The 22,284-nt window shown below is 50.1% G+C and overlaps 2 protein-coding genes and 1 non-coding gene across 5 annotated transcripts; 1 reads left to right on the top strand and 2 right to left on the bottom strand.

Moving 5' to 3' along the window:
• Positions 1–1,324: 1,324 nt before the first annotated feature.
• LOC132342108 (intercellular adhesion molecule 2) lies at positions 1,325–21,114 on the top strand. 2 transcript variants are annotated; one of them, XM_059878578.1, is made up of 6 exons: positions 1,325–1,413; positions 2,867–3,084; positions 8,624–8,728; positions 10,206–10,463; positions 11,720–12,040; positions 12,700–15,056. In XM_059878578.1, the coding sequence occupies exons 3-6, from the start codon at positions 8,668–8,670 to the stop codon at positions 12,882–12,884; spliced, it is 825 nt and encodes a 274-aa protein (XP_059734561.1). In that variant the 5' UTR covers positions 1,325–1,413; positions 2,867–3,084; positions 8,624–8,667; the 3' UTR covers positions 12,885–15,056. The 2 variants fall into 2 exon arrangements, with proteins under 2 accessions (XP_059734561.1, XP_010814742.1); XM_010816440.4 differs by lacking the exon at positions 2,867–3,084 and having other exon boundaries at positions 12,700–21,114.
• On the bottom strand, positions 3,806–3,878 carry TRNAV-UAC (transfer RNA valine (anticodon UAC)). Its single transcript has one exon. It is a non-coding gene; the product is annotated as a tRNA-Val (tRNA).
• PRR29 (proline rich 29) lies at positions 13,782–17,247 on the bottom strand. Of its 2 annotated transcripts, XM_005220992.4 has the most exons (6): positions 17,162–17,247; positions 16,826–16,901; positions 16,547–16,653; positions 14,268–14,479; positions 14,039–14,109; positions 13,782–13,869 (listed from the first exon to the last, which is right to left on the bottom strand). In XM_005220992.4, the coding sequence occupies exons 1-6, from the start codon at positions 17,219–17,221 to the stop codon at positions 13,844–13,846; spliced, it is 552 nt and encodes a 183-aa protein (XP_005221049.1). In that variant the 5' UTR covers positions 17,222–17,247; the 3' UTR covers positions 13,782–13,843. The 2 variants fall into 2 exon arrangements, with proteins under 2 accessions (XP_005221049.1, XP_059734566.1); XM_059878583.1 differs by having other exon boundaries at positions 13,854–14,109.
• Positions 21,115–22,284: the final 1,170 nt, after the last annotated feature.

Below are 22,284 nucleotides of genomic sequence, written 5' to 3'. Positions count from 1 at the left end.
GCTGGTGTAGGTGAGGGGGAAGGAGAGGGCCTGGCCAGGGGAGCAGGGGGCCCAGGGCAGGCAGCGGGCAGGGGAGGTAGTGTGGTGGAAACCCAGAGGGCCCTCCTCCTGCGGTTCCGTCTCCTCCTCCTGTTGACCCTCCAAGGAGAGCTGGGGGTTGTGCAAATGGAAGGGGACACAGTGTCAGACTCCCTGCCCCTGCTCCTGTCTGCGCTGTGCTCAGTCTCTTCAGTCGTGTCCGACTCCTTGCAACCCCATGGACTGTCGTCCGCCAGGGTTATCTGTCCAGGGATTCCCCAGGCAAGAATATGGAAGGGTTGCCATTCGCTCTTCTGGGGGATCTTCCTACCCAGTGATCGAACCCCAGCCTCCTGCATCTCCTGCATCGGCAGGTGGACCCTTTACCACTCGGCCACCGGGAAAGCCCTGTCTTGGTCTCAGACACATACTCATTTGTGTCTTTCCTAAGCCAGGACTTTCAGTGGCAGGCGCTGAGGGGCAAGCCTGTGAGAGCAAAACCTCTGCTTGTGGGTGAGCCCAGCTGGCTGCCTAGCACCAGCTCTGAAACTCTGCCTCTTGGTACAAAGCTACTCTGCCAGGGGAGGGTTTTTTTAATTGTTAGGTGAAGTGGCAGATGTGAAAAGATCTCAGAACACAATCTTCTTAGTTGTAAGTAGAAGAGTTTGGTGGTTGGGGATTCGTATACAGGGAAGACCCTGCTCCCTGATGCTGACAAGCCTCCTGCAGGGGTTCAGAGGGTGATTCATCCCGGATCTGTCTCATTCATCCAAGGCTCCCAGGAGCACAGAAGCCACACATCAAAAAAAAAAAAAAGAAAAAAAAAGAGTGCAGAGGGAATTTCCTGCTGGTCCAGTGATGAGTAGCAGTTTCGCTGCTGTGACCCGAGCTCACTTCCTGGTTGAGGAACTAAGATCCCCACCAGGGAGGCTTCAGCTTGTGTGGCCTCCACTGTCTTGGTCCCTTGAATGCATGCGTGCATGCTCAGTCACGTCTGACTATTTGGGACCCCATGCACTATACCCCGCCAGACTCCTCTGTCCTTGGGATTTCCCAGGCAAGAACACTGGAGTGGGGTGTCATTTCATTCTCCAGGGGATCTTCCCGACTCAGGAATCGGCCCCGACATTGGCAGGCGGATCCTTAAACAATGAGCCACCTGGGAAGCCCCGGTATATATTTACCGGGATTTAAAACAAGAGGTAATAAACAGAAAGTGATGTTAGTGTGAGGTCAGAGCTGAGACAGGAAGCACGTGACTTCTGAGAAGGGAAATCAGTCCAAAACCAGGCAACACTTGTTGAACCAGCAGCAGCCCAGGGAACAACAGCTGCTGGAAGCTGGACCTCAGCCACCCTGTTTACCCATCAGGGCATCACCCGTTTGCTGATACAGGTAGGTGTTGCTCCCTGCTTCCCTCTTGGCAGAGTGGAAAGGGCTTGGGATAGACTGTCAATCAACACTTGAGTTCTTGTGCTTTCTCTCCCTGTCTCCCATAAGCCCAGGGGCTGCAGTTGCTACAAAATTTCCTCCGGCTCCTTGGTCGTTGCATGAGGAGCTCAGCCAGACATCTCTCGAGTCCAACAGCCTATTGCTTTGTGGTTATTTTCTCTTTTTGTCCCTTCTCTTCCTCCACTGCTCTGTCAAGCACACAACTGACTTAGAAGCCTGGGGCTGCCTTCCCGCCATGGCCCACGTGGGTCCAGGTCATCTGGACTGAGGTCACAGCTGATGTTTAGGGGACAAGTACAGTCCCCAGCCTCTTGGGGTCACACCCAAGGTTCCTGATGAATCCCATTCAATGAAGTCCTACCTGGTTAGAAGGGACTTTCCTACCCTGTGGCTCATAGTCTCAAGGAGCCTCTTCTTTCTAGATATGTGGGAATTTCTCTTTTCCCTTTGTATTCTTTTTGTAAAATTTACTATGTGACACATAATGAACACATCTATGTAACATGCATGTGTATTGCACAGTAAGATAATGTAACAATCAGCCCTGAACCCAACACTCAACCCAAGGACGAACTACCACTAAACTTTCCATCTACCTACTGTGCTACTCACCTCCCACCCAGACATAAATAACCACCCTCCCAAAGTCCCTTTTTATTGTTCTCTTGATTCTTTCTTTAATTTAGTACTTTATCACATATGCAGTTTAGTGCTTTATCACATATGCATTTATTTTCATTTGATGTAATAGTTCTATAACATAAACTGTGTGCCAGCTACTGTTTTGAATACTTGTTAATATTGTCATTTAATTAGTTTAATCCACACACTGTGCCCATAAGGAATGTGCTATGGTTAATCCCATTTTACAGAAGAGAAAACTGAGGCACACAGAGATTAAAGCGACATGTTCGGGGTCATACAGATAGTAAGCACGGGACAGGTCTTCTGGGTCTTAGTGCAAGAGTTTCTCTAGGGCATATATCTAAGGGTGGAATTGTGGGTTATACTATTCAGCATTAGAAGATAATGCCTGATTATTTCTCAGAGAACCAAAATAGACTCTCACCAGCAATATACGAGTTCCTATAGACCCACAGCCTCTCCAACAATTGGTGTGGTCGACTTTCTTTTTGTGTGTGTGTGTGTGTGTGGTCGACTTTCTTAACTTCTGCCAATCTAGTAGATATAAAGTGGTTCCTCATTGTGGTTTTAATTTCCCTTGCTCTTACTGAGTAAAAGCATCATTAGTTGAGACATTTTGTTTTCTTTGAAATGTTCGTCATGTCTTTAATATACTCAAAATTCTCAGTTGTTTTTTCTAGCAGTGGTGATCTTGAGGTCTCGCTTAGGAAATCCTCCCTTTCCCCAAGGATATAAACATACTCTCCTATAGTTTTTATAGATTTCCCTGGTGGCTCAGCAGTTAAGAATTTGCCTGCAACACAGGAGCCACTGCAGGAGCCAAGGGCTTGACCCCTGGGTCAGGAAGATCTCCTGAAGTAGGAAATGGCAACCCACTCCAGTATTCTCGCCTGGGAAATCCCATGGACAGTGGAGCCTGGCAGTCTGCAGTCCACTGGGTCACAGAGTTGGACACGACTGAGTGACTAAGTATATATTTTCTTATAAAAGTTTTTAAAGTGTTCTTTTACATGTAAATCTTTAAATTAGATAGAATTGATTTCTTCATTCCAGGCGAGGAATGAAGGGATACATCCCTCCCAATGAAGGGAGCAATGTAGGGATAAGTTTCCCATCTTTTTTCTCCACATAGTTAACCAGTTGATCAAGCATCATTCATTTTTATCTCCTTCTCCACCCAGTGATGTCCAGGGCCACGTTTGTCAGGTGTGAGTTTCACACAAGACTATTTCTGGGCACTTTACCGTTCCACTGGTTAATTTGCCTACATCTACACTAAAATTATATTTTATAGTAAGTCTTCATATCTAGTAAGGCAAATCCCCTCATTTTATTCTTCTTTAGGGGTGTCTTGGTCCTTTTGTTCTTTCCATTATAAGGTTTAGAATCATCTTTTGTTTTCCATGAAATCCCTTATTGGGATCTATTAGAATTGCATTAAATCTGTAGGAAGAAAATTGTCCTCATTATAATATTGAATCCCTTAGTCACGAACATGGGCGGGTTCTACATTTATTTAAATTGTGTTCAATGTCTTTCAATTGTGTTTTAGAACTTTCTGACTTTAAGTCTTATATTCTGCTATCTTTTTGTTTCTGTATATGTATCACTTCTATCTTTTTGCTGCTATAATATAGTGTGCTTTTAAGATTACTTTTCTTTCCTGGATGCTCTGTGCAACATGCAGAACTTCCCTGACCAGGGATCAAACCTGTGGCCCCTGGAGTGTAAGTGCAGAGTCTTAACCACTGGACCACCAGGGAAGTCCTAAATTACATTTTTGTATGTTCCTGTTCTATACAAAAGCAATTTCTTTTTGGATATTGATCTTACAGCTAGCTGTCTTGCTAGAATCTCTGATTATTTTGAATCATTCATTTGAATGTTCTATCTAGGAAACCACATTATATGAAAAAACTGATGATTTTGCTCTTTTCTCATCCCTAGTCCTTTAATTTCTTTTTCTTGTCTTACTATATTCTCTAGGACATCTGTTAAAAATGTCAACATAGAAGCAAAGATAGTGGGCATCCTTGTTTGGGTCCAGATTTTAAACGAATTACTCTGAAGATGTACTCATTAAAAAGATAATACAGATGTTAAAAAAATAATAGTACACATGCAAACTTTTCCTAAGTTTCCTTTATCATGTTAAGGATATTTCCTTCTAGTCTGCTAAGAGGTTTTATCATGAAAGAATATTGAATGTCATCATTTTTTTTTCTAGATCTGTTAAGATGATCATACGTTTTTTCTTCTTAAATCTGTAACATAAGATTTTAGTTTGGACTCCTTCAGAGTAGAGCCTGCAACAAGGACTTCAGTTCAGGTAGATTACTGAATTATTGAGGCCAGGAAGTAGGGAGTGAAGGAGTAAGACTGAACCAGGGGAGAGAAAGCCAATAGAAGATGCATAACTGATGTTGCAGGTGTAAGCAAAGGGAGTTCAAGCCTTTCAGAATCTCTGATAGGTCTACAGGATGCTGGCTAGAACTGCCTCCCCAAAAGAAAGAGGCTGGACCATGTTTCTCCTAGCTCTTGGCCTCTCCTTGGTTGAGGGTTTCATGTTAGGGAACCTGACACTCCTAGGCTTCTAAGAAACGCTAACAGGTATCTAAGTGACTCCTAAAGCATTGAAGAAGACCCTGAGGCAAAAAAGCAAAAAGGAAACATGGTATAAACTTGAGGTGAGGTCATGGAACAAAAGGTGAGTCTCAGGTTGCAGGAAATTTTCTGCTGTAAATACAGAGGATTTCAGAGCAGGGCACAAGTATCGTGACATAAAGCACCAAAGTTTACTATTCCTGACAATAATAAATGACATTTGCAGCTTTCTCTTCTATCGTGCGACCAGCTTTTCATAGCTAAGCCTAACTTGGATATGATGTCTAATATTTTTAACACATGGCTAGATTTGGTCTGTTTGTGTTTTTATTTTGCATTTGTATTCACGAGTGACACTGGCTTCTAATTTTTCTATTTCATCCTATTCTTGTCTCATTTTGGCATTAAGGTTCCACTGGCCTCTTAGACAGCGTGTTCCTGCTATTTTCATTCTCAGAGAGAGTTTTTGTAAGATTAAAATTATCCCTACTTAAACTTCTGTAATGCTATCTAGACTTGATATTTCCTTTGTGGGGAGATTTCAAATTATGGATGTAATTTCTATAATAGTTGGACAACTGTTCAGGCTTTTTATTTCTTCTTCAATCAAGTTAGGTACTTTTTGCGTGTCCGCAAAGAGTCGGACACGACTGAGCGACTGAACTGAACTGACTTTTTCTAAGACTTATTCTACTTGGTTTCATATTTCTTGGCATAAATGATTTATAAGTTTTTAATTTTTATAAGTTTTGAATTTTTAAGCTTACTGAAGATTTGCAATGTTGTGTAAATTAAATTTTCATTTATGGTAAAATACACCTAACACAAAATATACCACATAACTCTTTTTCAATGTACATTTGGTTGGGTTACATTCACATTGTTTCACGATGGATCTCAAAACTTTTTTATCTCACAAAACTGAAAGTCTATACCCATTAAACAAACAACTCACCATTTCCCCCTGCCCCCAGGCCCTGGCAACCACTGTTCTGCTTTCTGTTTCTATGAATCTATAGTCTTCTTCTTTTGCGAATTGCAAGATACATTACTTCATATTTTTAGAGTGGCTTATAATATACAGTATTATGTAACCCTCAGGTGTTCTACACAGGGCTTTGGTATTTGCCTACATTATGCAGTTATCACCACAGTAAGTCTAGTGTCCACCTGCTTCCATACAAAGTTATTCCGGTGTTACTGACCATATTCCTCATGCTGTGTTACATCCCTGTGGCTTCCTCTGTAATTGGTGCTTTGCTCCTCTTAATCCCATTCATCTATTTTGGACCCTGCTCGGCCCCTTCGCCTCCAGCAACCACCCATTTGTTCTCTACATGTAGGAGCCTGGTTCTGGTTTTGTCTGTTTTGTTTTTCAGATTCTGCATATGTGTGAGATCACATGGTGTTTGTCTTTCTCTGTCTGAGTCGTTGCACTTGGCATAACACCCTCTACGTCTGTCCGTGTTGTCGAAAATGGCAAGATTTCATTCTTTATGGCTGAATAATATTCCATTGTGTATTATACCAAACCCATCTTTATTCATGCATCTATGGATGAACATTCAGGAGGCTTTCACACGTTGGCTACTGGAAATGATGCCACAGTGGACAGTGATGCACATGTATGTCCTCGAATTAGTGCTTTTGTTTTTTTCAGGAGGATAGCCAGAAGTGAAATTGCTGGATCATACGGCAGTTCTATTTCTAAATTTTGAGGCACCCCTACACGTTTCTCCACAGCATTCGCACCAATTTACAATCCCACCAGGAGGACACGAGGGCTCCCTTTCTCCACACCCTTGCCAATGTTTTTATTTGTTGTCTTTGATGATAACCATTCTGACAGTGGTGGGTGATGTCTCATTGTGGCTTTGATGTGCCTTTCCCTCCTGATGAATGATGCTGAGCATCTTTTCATGTTTGCTTCAGTATTCATAATAGAGATATGTTGTATTAAAATTTCTTGCTATGATGATGGTTTTATCTCTTTGTTGTTCCTTCAAGCTAAGTGTTTACAAGTTTACAACAATTATAATTTCTGTATGAATTGACCATTTAATCTAGGTACTCATTGTATCCCTAATAAATATTTTTTGTTTTAAAATTCCTTCTTCTTTGATATGAATAAACCTTTCCCAGCTTTTCTTTTGGTTAGCTTTTGCCTGGTGTATCTTTTTTCATTCCACCATTCCACACTCTTACTCATTAGATGTGTCTCATAAACAATGTAGAACTGGGTTTTGTGTTTAAATATCTTTTAAAGTGTAATCCGAGGAACGTCCCTGGTGGTCCAGTGGCTAAGACTTCCAGCTCCAACGCATGGGGCCTGGGTTCCATCGCTGGTCAGGGAACTAGATCCCGCATGCCAGAACTAAGACTTGGTGCGGCCAAGTAAATACATATTTTACAAATGTAATTCGAGATAAACATTTAGAAATGACTCAGTAAACGTCTTCCTCTAAACCTGCTAAAAATTGAGTTTAAAAACCTGCAGTTTATTTTTGGCTATGCCAGGCACATATGGAACGCCCATATGGAATGTTAGTTCCCCAGACCAGGGATCAAACACTTGGAAGCAGAGTCTTAACAACTGGAACGCCAGGGAAGTCATAAAAGCCTGCATTTGCAACAACCATCCATGGCTGACAAGCATCCTGACCCAGAAGGCTGCCCTCCAGGGTGGTGTGTTTGAACTATTTTTCTGTCGTTGTTCCGTCTCTAAGTCGTGTCGACTCTTTCACCCCCATGGACTGTAACACACCAGCTCCTCTGTCCTCTACTACCCCCATTTTTTTAGTAGACTTCTTTTTAGAAGAGCAGTTTAAGGCTTAGAGCAAAACTTAGGGGAAGTAGAGACTTGCCATATACCTCCTGTCCCCACACATGCACAGCCTCTCCTGTTACCAACATCCCCCACCAGAGTGGTCCATTTCTCATGACTGATGAGCCTGCATTGACACGTCATTATCACCCAAAGATCATACTTGACATTACGGTTCAGTCTTGGTGTGTACATTCTGTGGGTTTGGGCAAGTGTGTTCTGACACATATGCACCATTGTAGTAGCAAACAGAGCAGCTTCTCCATCCTAAAGTCCTCTCTGCTCTTTCAGTCCATGTCTCACTCCCTTTAATCTTGGCAACCACCAATTCTCCAACCAAACACTCCTCATTCCTAAATTCTCACCGCCGTTCCATCACCTAATATCGTTGTGATTTAGGCAAGTTATTAATTCACCTGAGCCCTGAACTTCCTCAGATGCACAATCAACATTGCTAGATTTGGTGTGATAATGAGACGATATATTAAAACCTTAAATTAGTCCCTAACAGAGAATTGGCATCAGTGAAATGTTGGTTTCCTTTTCCTTCCTCCTTGAATTAGTAACGTGAAATCACATTTAGCTAAGAAAAGAGACAAGAAAGTGCCTGGGGACCGTGTGCATCACCAGAAATCTAAAAGGGGAGGGGCAGAGGACAGGGGAGAATGTCCAGCTATTGCCTCCCAAACCTTCTTTCCAACTTGGAAAGTCCCTCCCTTGTTGACACCAAAAAAGTGTCCTGTGGGATTCAGGGCTCTCCAGATTTGGGGCTTGTAGCGGTAAATGCCCCGTGTGCACATGCATCACACACACATGAGCCCCGTGTGCCTGCCTCACCCCTGATGGCAGCGTGCCAGGAGCACTAGGTATGTCCCACTTATCAGCTGACTCCTGGCTTCCTCTGCCCAGCTTCTTGCAGACCTGTGGCCCTGGGAACTGGCCTTCCATATGGCCTCCCCAAGATCACTCAGATAATGAGAGGAAATACAGTCATCAGCTTCCAGAAGGCTGGGGGTTCAGGACTGCAACTGCAAGTCCTCCCCGCTGCCTGCCTGACCGGAGCCCTTCACCTCTCTGCAGGCAGTCCTCAGCTGTTCCCTGTGAGCCTGCGGACGCCACCCAAGATGTCCCCTTTTGGTGGCTGGGGAATGCTCGCAGCCTTTCTCGCTATGCTCTGCTGCCAAGGTGAGCCTGGGGGGTCCAGACTGGGTGTGTTCCCGCCAGAGGTTAGGGCACCTGTTCCCCTGGTGTTGTGTGGAGAAGGGGGTCCTGGTCCAGAAGTCGCTGAAGCTTTGAGCACAGCGGCTGCCCACCACGGGTGCGGGATGCTATGCAAGCCTGGTTTCCCCATGACTCCATGACCCAGGGTAGCAGATGGGGGACCTGGCCTTCACACTTTTGGTTGAACAGACCCCATAACTTCAGGGTGTGTGGATGTGGCAGGTCGTGGAGACTGATGGGAGACCAAGGAGGCTGGGGCTCAAGGGAAAGTAAGGGAACGACCCAGCGGGTCTTCAGGGGCGGCCCAGTGGACAGCAGAGGTCAGTGGAGGGTATCGTCTTCTGCTGACCATCAACGTGCAAACAAAGCCCCTTCTGGGTGGCCCAGGGGACAGGGAAGGAGAATGCCTCCAGGTGTGAGCACTCTGTTTTGGAAAACCTGTCAGGTGCCTTCATGAAGACCATGCAGGAAAGGGATTACTAGCCCATTTGACAGATGGAGAAACTGAGGCTCAGAAAAGGAAAGCACTTTGCCCAAGGCCACAGAGCTGGCAAACTCGGGATTCAAAGGCAGCTCTCTCTCTCTCCCTAGAGAACCTTTCTCTTTCCCCAGCTGAGGGCTAGATGTGGACATGTGGGTGTGGTGGGAACACAGGACAGAGCACAGGCCCAGCTGGCCAAGATCAGTTCCGATTCTTGGCCTTCTTCCTCACTGGGCTCCAGCCATCCTGTTGTCTTCTCCACCAGGGTCTTGGCGCTGCTGGTTTTCTGCCCTCTGCAGACACTGGAAGCCAAGCTCCCCCCATTTCCTTCCTCCTTTCCTCAAATGTCACTGTTCCCATGAAACCTGTCCTGAGCACAGTATTTAACGCAGCAGCCCCACCCCACTCCCTATTTCCTGTCTGGGGCACTACCCACCAATTGACAGGCTGGCTAGTTCGCTTGTTGGTTACTCTGTGTCCTTCCCAGCAGCGGGAGCTCCACAAGGGCAACCTTTGAATTTCTTCGGTCTCTGATGGCTCCCCAGAGCCTAGAACAGTGCCTGCTACACAGCTAGTATTCCACAAGGATTTGCAGAAGAGAGGGAAGGAGTGAGGGAGGAGCTGAACTCATGGACATGGGGCCTGAGGGGACACGATCCACTCCAGGTCAGGAAGGCCTTCAGAGGAGGGATCATTTCGGCTGGGGGGCGAGTTCGAATATAATCTCAATGGGGATAGAAGATGTGCATGAGGAAGACTCACCTGGAGGGGACAAGCTGGAAGAGCAGTCAGGGGCAGGGAGACAGCTAGGGAGCATCCCCCTTGGTCTAGACCAGAGGCAGTAATGTCTGAACAGAGGGAGGAGCAGAAGGGACCCATTGATGAGACTGTGCATTGTGGGCAGCCCCGCCAGGCAGGGCAGCAGGGGTGTCTGCTGAGCAGTGTTTTGTGTCCTTCCAGGGTCTGGTGAGAAGGCGTTCGAGGGCCCAGAGCACCTGATGGTGGGGTCTGGAGAGTTTCAAATGATTAATTGCACTGCCAGTTGTACGGACCCCACGAACCTTATTCTAGAGACAGCCCTAAACAAGACTCTCCTGGAGAGCCAGGCTCAGTGGAAGCTGTTCCAGGTCTACAACATCTCCAAGGATGAGGAGCTCCTGTGCAGTTTCACCTGCGCCGGAAAGCAGGAGATGAAAGTTTTCAACATCACCGTGTTCTGTGAGTGTCGCCCACGGAGCCCTGCTCCCCGAGGCCGGAGCCTGTGTCTGCAAACCCACAACGAGCTGCTCTGTCACTGCTCCTGGGCACTCTCCTATGGCCCGCACCTCCCTGGGCTTCTGGATCCAGGCACAGGCTCAGAATCTGCTCACACCCTCCCCTGGCCTCCTCGAACCCTGCCAGCAACTGGGATTTTGAGATTTGCTCAGAAGCAGACAATCCAAGCAGGTTTAGACAAACCTAAAAGTCGTTTCCCTCTGTCTCCTCCCAGCTGGGGAGCACCCCCATCACCAGAACACCCCACATGCCCTGAGAAGCAACAGGGACCGCATCAGGAGGGCTGGCACACTCTCCAGTAACCCATTCACCTCCTGGAGAGAAGGTCGTGGTCTTATCTTCCCCTGAGGGCCCTTTCCAAATGTGTGACCATCACACACACACACCTGTCCATGGGCCACAGAGACCATGGAGAGACCAGGGTTTTCCCGGAAGCTCGGACCCAGGGTATCGCTCAGGACTGTCATCAGTGGACAAATGAGGAGAAAGATGTCCTAAATCTACCACATTATCCTGGGGCAATGGGGGCTAGGTATTCCAGTTCAAAAAGAACCCAGGGAGATGTCTTGGTTGTCCACTGGCTAAGACTATGCACTCCCAATGCAGAGGACCTGGGTTTGGTCCCTGGTCAGGGAACTAGATCCCACATACCACAGTTAAGACCTGGCACAACCAAAGAAATAACTCTTGGATTTAAAAAAAAAAAAAGGAAACTCAGGGAACCCTGGAGTTTAATATCTAAGGGATAGCAATAGTTTTAAACCTGATCCTGAAAACCAAGGCAGCTCTGACTCTTGCCTCCGCCCCTGAACACCCTCACAATTCATGGCCCCATTCCAGTGAGCACTCCCTTCTAAGTCTCTCTCAACAAAACCATCCAACTGTTTCATTTTTGAAATTTCTATTGAATTTATGGAGAGAAAAGAGACACAGCCAAAACTTTTATCTCTCTAGTTGACTGAACTGATTCTGAACCTTTTCTTTGGAGACACCAGGGCACCTCCTTTCTTGTCCATTTCAGAAGTCTTCAGGTCCCTGAAACTACCACCCAGGACATCGTTCACCCTGAACTGCTTCCTCCGTCCAGCCCCAGCCCACTTCCTGAGAACACCGTGGTCACAGGGGATGGTCTGGGCTGGGTGGGGCCTGCCCGAGCTGCACCCCCATCCTGAGCAGACCTCCCTTCCGCCTTCCTGCAGACCCTCCAAAGCAAGTGCTGCTGACGCTGTCCCACACCTCAGTGGCCGTAGGGACACTGTTCACCATCGAGTGCAGGGTCCCCGCCGTGGCACCCCTTGAAGGCCTCACTGTCACCCTGCTCCGTGGTACTGAGATCTTGCACAATCAGACCTTTGAGGAGACAGCACCCTTCCCCCACGATGCCGTGGTCACCCACCACACCACAGCTCACAGGGAAGACGGCCACCATAACTTCTCGTGCGAGGCCCAGATGGACCTGCGCTCTCGTGGCGGTGGCCTTGTCCACAGAGTCTCAGATCCCCAGAGGCTTGAAGTCAAAGGTGAGGGGGAGCCCACGGATCAGGAGGGGGGACATTCGGTTTCAGCCCTTCAGGGGAAGAAAACGCCTTCGCCCCACTCTCTGCCAGCTCAGGGGAGGCACTCGGGGAAACGGCACTTGATCCCTGGGGTTACCCGGAGCTCCTGGTGAGTTCCTAGCTTGGACCCTGACTAGTTGCTTGGTCATGAGTGAGCTGGGTGACCTTAACCAAGTCAAGCTCGTCTCTCTGGCCTTGACCCCTCTCTGCAATGATAAATTTGACCTGACTGACTCCTAAGGTCCCCTGGAGTTCTGCTTCTGTCACCCTAGATGTCAGGATCCTCTTTGTCTTCAGAGAGTTTGGCCAAAGCTCCCTCATCTCTGCCCAGGGCGGGGCTGCCCTGGACCAATCCACATAGCAGACTATGAGGTCTGGCAGCGCATGGCAAGGGGACCATCTGAGTCCATCTGCCCTCATGGTCTCACAGAGCCCGGCTGGTGGCCCGGACCCTGTCCTCCTTCCCTCCAGTGATAACACCATTTGCCACTCATCCCTGCAAAGCGGAGTGACAGCAGGCTGCCCAGGGGTGGGTGGGTGGGTGACGGGTAGACAGCTGCCCCTCTGGAGCCTGGCACCTGGGACCGGAGGACTTCTGTGACCTCTACCCCTTCTCTCCCCAGAGCCCGAGCCCAACTATCAGATGGTGATCATGGCGATCGTGATAGTGCTGCTGCTCTTGTTTGTGACATTCGTCTTCCTGTGCTTTGTCTTCAGCGAGAAGTGGCGCCGGGGGCGGACAGGTCATTACCCAGTGCAGGCCGCTTGGAACAGGCTGAGACGGAGCCACCGGGCACAGCCCCTGTGAGCTGCGTGGCCACTGTCATGGCGGCCACTGGAACCAAGTGTGGCTCCTTAGGCTGCGGTCCAGGCCTGGCTGAGGGACCATGTGAAGCAGCCTGAATACAAACACCTGGACTTAACCCCGTGCCTTCGTGTCTCCCCCTGGGATTGGCCAGGAAGGGGAGCCACCAGGCTTGGCTGAACCTCTGTCTCCAAATATCTCCTCAGCCTCCCTCCGCCCTCTCCTTCAGAGGCCTTCCTGAGCCCCAGCAAACCCAGGCCCTGGTGTGCCCCCAGGCCGACCTGCCCGGGCACCAGGCACCCATCTTATGGGACCCTGAGTGACTCCTCCTGAGGGAGGGTGGGGAGACCCGCCCTGGCCCAGGAGGGCAGAGAGACACTCCGTTCCCACGTGGCCCTCCAGGACACAGCTCTGACTTCTCTCTTCTGCCAACAGAGCCAGCATCCAGGGGTGCGTGTGGGCGCCCCAGTGGCTTGGCTCCGGGATCCTCCCGCCAGGCCTCCCCCGCCACTCTGGGCCTTCTGAGAGCCATGGAAACGAAAGCTGTCCTCGCCTCTTACCTCCAGTTCTGTTATTGGGCCAAATGGAGACCCCGCAGCCCTGGTCATCCAGAGAGAGGGGAAGGGAGGAGGTCGACGGAGGGCTCCGTCTCCCAGGCCTCTGCCAGCCGGGGCAGCGACCAATGGGACAGGGTTGGCCTTTCACGTGGCTTCTGGGGCCTGGACGGGGCTCTAAGGGGCTCTCACCATGGATCAGATATCAGGTTGGTTCAAGGTCTCCGTGTGGTGGAGATGGGACTCATCCACCCTGGGGAGATGGCCTGGTTGGGGATAGGGGGGTAAGAAGGGTTGGCAGGTGTAGAAAGGGGTTGTTAGGCATGAGATGGACATGGGGACTCCAGGGCGGCTGTTTCCAACTCTTCAATGAAGCTGGCCTGGCCCCAGGGCTGCTATCTGTCCTCATCATGAGCTCTCAGCATCGTAGTAGTCTGGGGGGAGAAGCATCCTCAGTCGTCCCCAAGGGCGAGTTAAGGGGACAGACCCGCTGTCTGTAATGATGACAATACGACATGCCCCCCACCTCAGGGCACATGGCCCTCCCAGCCTTCAGATCCACCCCTTGGCCTGGGCCCTGCTGACCACCCACCTGGTCCCTACCTGAAGCTGGAGGTACATCTGCACCCACAGTTCCCGTGGCACTGGGCGGTGGAGGTGGGGGCACCGCTCTCCTTAGATGGGGAAGGGAAAAGAAACCCCCCATCAGAGTTCTCAGAGTTGCCTCTGCAATTTGACCCACAGGTCTCCCCACCCCACCCACAGATCCTGGCCAGTTCTTCCACCCCCGGACCAAAGCCTTGGCAGCACCCAGACCCCCAGCCTCACTTACACCCCCCTTTTTCCAGGCGCAGGAGGGTGATGCTGAATCTCAGCTGAATCCTGCACGCGGGGCTGGTGTAGGGGAGGGGAAAGGAGAGGGCCTGGCCAGGGGAGCAGGGGCCCCAGGGCAGACATGGTGCAGGGCAGGTAGTGGTGGTGGAAAACCAGAGGCCCCTCCTCCTGGGGTTCCGTCTCCTCCTGGTGTTGAACCTCCAGGGAGACCTGGGGATTGTGCAAGATGGGAGGGGAGACAATATAGCGTCAGATTCTCCCTGCCCCTGGTCCTCCATTCCTCTGAATTATTTCTTCAGATACACAGCTCAAAACGGCTCCTGTTTTTTGAGCATTTAAGACAAGCAAGCAAAGCACTTTGGAGACATTTATTCCTTATTCTGCAGGTGGGAAAACTGAGGCTCACAGGTTAAGCAGCTTTTCTAAGGTTACCCAGCTCCTAAGTAGCCAAGCAGGGACTGGAGGGACCCAAATATGGCTCCAGAGCTGGGCTCAGGAGTCCCCCTGGCCTCACCCTCTTACCGATCCAGGGTCACTGGACTCTTTAATAGACAAGGGATAGGCTACCCACTCCAGTATTCTTGGGCTTCCCTAGTGGCTCAGCTGGTAAAGAATCTGCCTGCAATGTGGGAGAGTTGGATTCGATCCCTGGGTTGGGAAGATCCCCTGGAGAAGGGAACGGCTACCCACTCCAGTATTCTGGCCTGGAGAATTCCATGGACCATATAGTCCATGGGGTCACAAAGAGTCGGATACAACTCTTTAATCAATAGATTTTAATAAGCCAGCCAAGGAATTCAGGCTGATGATTCACTGGGCCTCAAGCCGCACCAGAGAGTGAGAATGAGAGTCGTCGGGTGCCCAAGCTCCAGGCTGATGGGTGGGTTGGGCTGGAGGAGTGGCTTAGGTGGTCCGCCCACTCTCTGGGTGGTGCCGTGTGCAGGGATCATGCGCAGTCCCCTTGTTTTGCTCCCTGAAGCTCAGAAACGGCAGTTGATTTGTGACCTTTTTGTAGCTTATTGTTCATAAGTGCCCCAGCTGCGGCATGCGTGCAGTTATTTTTAGTTTCTTTGTTTCCCATTGATGGTTAGTCCAGGTGCAAGCACTTCTGTAAAGACTTCCGGGTCCCAGCCCATCTCAAGCCCCAGTCCCTGATCCACTTATGCCCCTGTTGAGGTGGCGTGCTCATCCCAGGGCCATCCCCACCTTCAGGGCTGGCAGGGGAGGGGTGAAGGGATGGGATGGCAGCAGCTCCTCAGGGTCTCCCTCTGCCTCTGACCAGCCCCTTCTTGAACCTCGTCTCTGCTCCCTCCAAGCTGACTGGCATCCTCTCTCCACCCAGCTGTCACTCCTGCAGACCTCTCAGGGTGCCTATCGTCTGCTAAATAAGGCTCCTCCTTAGAGCTCCTCCCATGTACCCCCCGACACACATACACACAGAAGTACACAAGGTTTCCTCCATTCTGTCTCTGCCTTTGTCACTGTTCACCTAGATGGTGGACTGTACACCCCTCACCTCCTTCAAGCATCAGAATCCTACCTGGCTTTTTTTTTTTCTTTTTGGCCCCACAAGAAGCTTCTGGGATCTTAGTTCCCTGACCAGGGATTGAACTCCGGGTTCTCCAGCAGTGGAAGCTCGTAGTCCTAACACTGGACCACCAAGGAATTCCTCTGCTGCTGCTGCTGCTGCTGCTAAGTCGCTTCAGTAGTGTCTGACTCTGTACGACCCAGTAGACAGCAGCCCACCAGGCTCCCCCATCCCTGGGATTCTCCAGGTCCTCTACCTGGCTCTTAAGGACTGGTTCTAAGGCCACGTGCTCTTCTGAGGAACCCCAACCAGGTGGCCCTCACAATTTGTACCAGTCACAGCCAAAGTTGCTTTGTCTTCATAGTCATTCATTTCTTCAGTCACTTGTTCAACAAAAGCAATTGAGCCCCTAGTAATTTATCAGGTACCCTATAGTTCCAGGGCACAGTGGAGCCTCTCTGTCCTTGGGAGTCCAAAGGGTGATGCACTGGCAGGGGATCTTTGAACACAAGACCTGAGTGGTCTGGATTTTGGGACCCCCTACCTCGACTCCATGGAGGATGTCACGGCTATCTGGCACATAATAGATGCCAAACAGAGAAGCCACATAGATGTGGGCTGACTTTGGCTCCTCTGTTGCCTGATTTTCTTTTTTTCTCTCAAGATAGAGGGAACCCCAAATGTTTGCCCGCCTCTGTCCCTGCAGGTGGGCAGCTCTGGCAGTCTACCCCCACTCCCAGGCAACACACCTGTGGGTTAGTCCAGGAAAGCCCCTGGTTGAGCACCGCTGCCACCTGGCCACTCAGAAAGAGCTGGTTCATCTGAACGTTCTGTAGCATCATCAGCTCCAGCAGGTCTAGGGGACCGGAGTTCAGCAGGCCCCCGCCAGCCCTTCCCCTGCCCTTGCTGGCGACGCCAGGGTCATTTCCCCAGCGTCCTGCCCCGGGAGTGGATGGGTCGGGTGGCGGGCGCCCAGAGAATGTGGCGGGCAGAGCAGGGTACAAAATGGAGAACTCCCGGAGTCTCACCTTCCTTCACGCGGCCTGGCTGCCGGGATGTAGGTGGGATGGTCCACGGGAGGGGCTGCAGAATGGTCACCCAGGGCTGGGGGGGAAGGGGGCTCAGTCAGGCAGGCGGGGAAGGGATGGGGAGCCCCTAAACCTGGAGGAGCTTCTCCCCTCTGCGCCCCCACGGCCTCCCAGTTCTCTGTCAAGTCTCTTCCTCTCTGGCCGGGGCCTCTCTCCTCACCACCCCTCCAGGGTTTCAAACCTCCAGGAATATTTCCCCAACTCAGCCCCTGACCCTCGCCTGCCCACAAGGCCATCCAGATAAAGGCAGGCTCCGCTCCCTGACTCAGCCCTCACCATCGGGGCTGCAGTCTGTGCTGGGGGTTGACTCCAGCTCCCTCCAATTCCTGAGGCCATGGCCAGCTGCAGCGATCACGGTTACCTTGACGACACTGGAGGACGCCAAAGTCTCCTCCCACGCATGCGCAGGTCCTGCCTGCGCTACTCTGGTGCCCGGGGCTTTCGCCCTAAGTCCCCGCCTCCTGCTCGGCTGTCTCCAACTTTACGGAGGAGAAGTTCCCAGGGATTCTCACCCCACAGCTCCGGAGGCCGGACTCTCTCCCAGATGTCCATATCCAAACCCCTGCGCTGGGGCTCTCTAGACATCGCGTCTCATCCTACGCTGTATCTCACACCCTTGGGCATCCCCAGCACCAGGCCTGGGGAGCCGGGGCAGGGTTGGGGGGTGGTGTGTGTTGAATGAATAAATGAGTGACTGGGGAGGCCCACCCCACCTCAGACACTTGGTTTTCGGGGCCCGAGCCCAATTGACTAGGATGATGAGTTGCTGCTGCTGCTGCTAAGTCGCTTCAGTCGTGTCCAACTCTGTGCGACCCCATAGATGGCAGCCCACCAGGCTCCCCTGTCCCTGGGATTCTCAAGGCAAGAACACTGGAGTGGCTTGCCATTTCCTTCTCCAATAAATGAGAGTGAAAAGTGAAAGTGAAGTCGCTCAGTCGTGTCCGACTCTTAGTGACCCCATGGACTGTAGCCTGCCAGGCTCCTCCATCCATGGGATTTTCCAGGCAAGAGTACTGGAGTAGGGTGCCATTGCCTTCTCCGAGGATAATGAGTTAGGAGTAGAGAATTATATAGCAGCAGGCTTGGGGGCGAGGGGCAGGTGAGTAAGGAAGGCAGGGAGTTTGCTCCACATCTCTTGCTCTGAGGCTCATCGGTAGAGAATCCTCCTGCAGTGCAGAAGACGGAGGAGACAAGGGTTTGATCCCTGGGTTGGGAAGATGCCCTGGAGAAGGGCATGGCAACCCACTCCAGTATTCTTGCCTGGACAATCCCATGGACAGAGGAGCCTGGCAGGCTGCGGTCCATGGGGGTTGCAAAGAGTCAGACGTGACTGAGCAGAGACACACACTCTGAATCAGAGGGCCAGCCTACAGGCTAAGAGAGGCTTCTGGAGCAGACCATGGAAGGAAACACCGACCAAGTTCGCGGAAAAGGCTGGTTCCTGTTTGCTCCCTGGTCCCTGGTCAAGGTGAGCCACTTCTCCAAAGTGGAGAGTTGGGAGTTTAACATCAGTGCCCTCATTATTGTCCCTTATCTTTTAAAAATTACCAAAGCATGCATTCTTTCGACAGGAAGTTATCAAGGTCTTCTTTGCTTAAGAACAGGTGAAGGGAGAGATCTATTTCGGCAGCTGTGACCATCCTAAGATAGGCCCTGAGCAGCAGTCGAAGAAAATCCAGACAGGAAGCTGGGATTAGCACCCTGGAGCTGCCCTTCCCCCACCCTCCACTTCTGTTCTGTTCTCCTTCCCAGCAGTCCTGGTGTCTAGAACCAGAAAGGCCATTCGCACCTCCTCGTCAGTAAACCTTCTCCCTGTCTCTGGGAGATGGGGTACTGTGGGCAGTGCGTTAGCTGTCCCCAGGGGTCTTCTGGCTTCAACAGCCGTGACCAAGCTGAGATGGGGCACTGTGGTCCCAGGCCCACCCTCATTCCAGGTAGAAAGAGGGAACCAAGCCTTGTGCCCAGGAGGTGCCTGTGTGTGCTCCTTCTGAGCACTCTAGGCACAGCGGCATATCCTTGCTGGTTCCAGCATTGTTGGGAAGTGAAAAACGAGGGCACAGAGTAACCTATGCAAAGCCTTCTATGAGAAAGGATCATGAAAAAGAGAGGACTCAGTCGCTGAAGGATGGAGTTTTGGAGGAAGTTGAGACCCTTAGAATGGGGCCAATGGATGGGACAGGGCAGCCCAGGCTGGGGACACAGCCAGAGCAAAGGCATAGATGCAGGAACGGACAGGACCTAGAAAGATCCAGTGGCTCAAACTGCCTGGCGGGGCGAGGGGAGCTGGATGGAGGGACGTTCCAGGCAGACCCAGGTCAGACTCCATGGCCAAGTTATAGAAGTGAGGCTTTGCCATATGGGTAATGGGAAATTCTTGGTGGGTTTTCCAGGAGAGAAATAAGTGGATGACGTGTACATAGCTATGTTTTAGGAAGATTTATCTTGTTTGTCGTATCTTTGTTTATGTCAACCAGAATTTGAAAGAATAGATGTCTGATGGGATGTGTCTTCCCAGTGGAATACTTGTCCCACCACTGACAATTTTGGTACAAAATATATCTAACTGATGTGGAACAATGTCCAACAGTCAAGCAAGGCAATCAGAAAGCAGCGTGAGATCTTATTTAAAAAAAAATGATATGTATAAATGTGTGTGTGTGTGTGTGTGTGTGTGTGTGTGTGGAGAGAGAACAAAAGAGAAAGAAAGAAGAAGGGGGGGTGCCGGGGGGGGCATTATAGAGAAGCTGTCAGGGCGGCCCACCCCTGCCAGGCTCCCCACTTCTCCACCCCTTCACAGTGCCTCCTGGGATCGCCCTCCAAATGAACTACTTGCTCCCAAGTCCTTGTTTCAGGCTCTGCTTTGTGGGGAATTCAAACACCAGTCTCACCCCTTTTCCATGTCTTCTGCCCAGGCTGCTGCTAACTCTGGGGGAAATCTATTTTTGTAGCTCTCTGATGATTTTGTGTCCCATGATGAGAAATACCAAAGTAGACCCTGAAGAACATTCGTCTGGGAATATAAAGGTCCGTGGATTAAACTGAGGCAAAGCTAGAGGCAGGGAGGCCAGGAAGGAAGCCTCCTTCCTTCCCTGTAAAGGAAGCCCAGGGCGGGCTGGAGGGGGCTGTGGAAAAGAGGCTGGAAGAGTGATCATTTTGATACCTCACATGTAAGATTGTATGTTAACCTTACGTGAGACTGCTTGTATTTTGGAAGACAGGGCTGAGTCAAACCATCTGGTTCTGGTATCCAATTAGAGTTCATTGTCAAAGGAAACTGAAGCCCTTGCCCTTTGAATAATGGGAAAACCACACACTTATCTGGCAGCGCTATGATGTGCAACAATGGAGTTGACTTCCTGGCTCTTCACCCTGCCTACTATGGTTTTGTCTGGAGTTGACTTCCTGGCTCTTCACCCTGCCTACTATGATTTTGTCTGGGGTGTTGAACATTCCACACAGTTCCTTTCCTTTTCTTCTCAGTGGGGACTCTTATTTACACCTTCAGTTTTGTGTTGTTTTGTTTTTAAAATGTTCCAGGACAATATGTACCAAAAGTCTCTATTCCTGGCAATAAGCTAGACATGGAAAAAAGATTCCTACTCAAATGTGTCCATTGCAGTGTTATTTTTAAGAGCTGAAAGTTGAACGTTACCCAATATCCAGTAATAGGGAAGTGGTCATGTAAATGGAGGCAATTCACTCCGGAAAAGTGTGCAGCCATTAAAAACCTTGGGATGGGAAAACGTGGCTCCCTCCTCTCTTCCTCAGATGGAAATGGAGAGACAAGGGTCCTTTTAAGAATTCAAGCGGAGGGACTATCCTGGTGATCCAGTGGTTAAGGATCCACTCGCCAATGCAGGGGACATGGGCTCAATCCCTGTTCGGGGAACTAAGATCTGACACAGCACTGAGCAACTGAGCCCGTGGGCCCTAACTACAGAGGCACACAGCCAAATAATTAATTAATAATAATTAAAAAAAGAATTTAACTGGAAATGTCCGTGTTTCTTTTCAGTACAGGTGAGGAGGTGGCACGCCGAGAGAGACTGACCTAGTGGCAGGCTCTTTTGGGAGGGCCCAGTTCCTAAAGAGGCACAAGTTGGAAGGAATTAGAATATGACGGTTGAAGGAGAGGTGTTAAATACCAGTTTGCAGAATTACAAGACTAATGGATTTGTGGACAAAAGTCTTGAAATTGTAACAGTAAAGAAATTCCATTTTTCCTCTTAGAGGCTCCAACTTTGTTATTTCTACAAATTGTGGTTATCCTTGTGAGATGTGTGTGTGTGTGTGTGTGTGGTGGGCGGGGAGGGGGGAGGTTATCCAAAAGGCCCCTGGTGGTACTTTGGAGACTTATAAACATGTAGATCAGGCTTCCCGGGTGGTGCTAGCGGTTAAGAGCCCACCTGCCAATGCAGGAGACATAAGAGACAAGGGTTTGATTCCTGGATCAGGAAGAGCCGTTGGAGGAGGGCACAGCAACCCACTCCAGTATTCTTGCCTGGAGAATCCCCATGGACAGAGGAGCCTGGAGGGCTACAGTCCATGGGGTCGCAGAGTCGGACATGACTGAAGCGACTTAGCACACACACAGCACGCATACATAGATCACATCGGTGGGGTTGGGATGCTGTGTGCTGGGGACACAGTTTCAAGGTCTCACCCCACCAGAAGAGAGCTATGATATGGAGTCCAGAAGCCTCCCCTTCTGGGCTCCCTGGAATTGGGGTACCCCCAACCATGGGGAAGCACTTGCCAAACTCCCAGGAAGTCACCCTTGACTGAATGATTCAGGGAAGAAATTGACTTCTCAGGCCAAGGGATGGGAGATGGGACAGGATGTGCCGGGGCCAATTCCTGTGGGTGAGGATGAGATTTCCTGAAAGGGGATTCTAGTGTGCAGAATTCTTTGGCTTGTGGGCAACTGAAATTCAACCTAAACCAGTTTAAATAAAAGGAACATTTTGGGGCTCATGTGATACAGGACAGTGATGGAGTTGGTTCATAGTGTAACTGACTCAGGTGTCTTCAGGTTCCTCTAATCCACCCTCTTTGTCCCCCCCATCTGTATGGTGTCCCCCCCTTCCTATAAATAGACTCTTTCACTTCTGACAGACATACCCTGGGCACCTTCAGAGGTGCTTCAGTTACTCTAGACAAACTTAGAGAATCCCAGGGAGAGAGAGAAGAGCTTTCTTTTGTATTGATACATATAAATCCCCAGGAAGGACTATCACTGGCTCTTGCTGTTGTTCACTCAGCTGTGTCCGACTCTTTGCGATCCCATGGACTGCAGCACGCCAGGCTTCCCTGTCCTTCACCATCTCCCAGAGCTTGCTCACCACCATTGAGTCGGTGATGCCATCCAACCATCTTGTTCTCTGTTATCTCCTTTTCCT

Source organism: Bos taurus, chromosome 19 (genome assembly GCF_002263795.3).
Source record: "Bos taurus isolate L1 Dominette 01449 registration number 42190680 breed Hereford chromosome 19, ARS-UCD2.0, whole genome shotgun sequence".
NCBI classification, from domain to species: Eukaryota; Metazoa; Chordata; class Mammalia; order Artiodactyla; family Bovidae; genus Bos; species Bos taurus.
Note: the sequence above shows the minus strand (reverse complement) of the source record. Positions and strands in the feature narration are given on the sequence as shown.

What these genes read in the sequence shown, in the direction of transcription:
- LOC132342108 (XM_010816440.4), top strand. Translation starts at nt 8,668, where the DNA reads ATGTCCCCTTTTGGTGGCTGGGGAATGCTCGCAGCCTTTCTCGCTATG. An exon ending in CGCTATGCTCTGCTGCCAAG is followed by an intron (nt 8,729 to 10,205) that starts GTGAGCCTGGGG and finishes GTGTCCTTCCAG; the next exon opens with GGTCTGGTGAGAAGGCGTTC. An exon ending in CCAGAGGCTTGAAGTCAAAG is followed by an intron (nt 12,041 to 12,699) that starts GTGAGGGGGAGC and finishes TTCTCTCCCCAG; the next exon opens with AGCCCGAGCCCAACTATCAG.
- PRR29 (XM_059878583.1), bottom strand. Translation starts at nt 17,221, where the DNA reads ATGGCCTCAGGAATTGGAGGGAGCTGGAGTCAACCCCCAGCACAGACT. An exon ending in CACAGACTGCAGCCCCGATG is followed by an intron (nt 16,902 to 17,161) that starts GTGAGGGCTGAG and finishes CTTCCCCCCCAG; the next exon opens with CCCTGGGTGACCATTCTGCA. An exon ending in TTTCCTGGACTAACCCACAG is followed by an intron (nt 14,480 to 16,546) that starts GTGTGTTGCCTG and finishes CACAATCCCCAG; the next exon opens with GTCTCCCTGGAGGTTCAACA.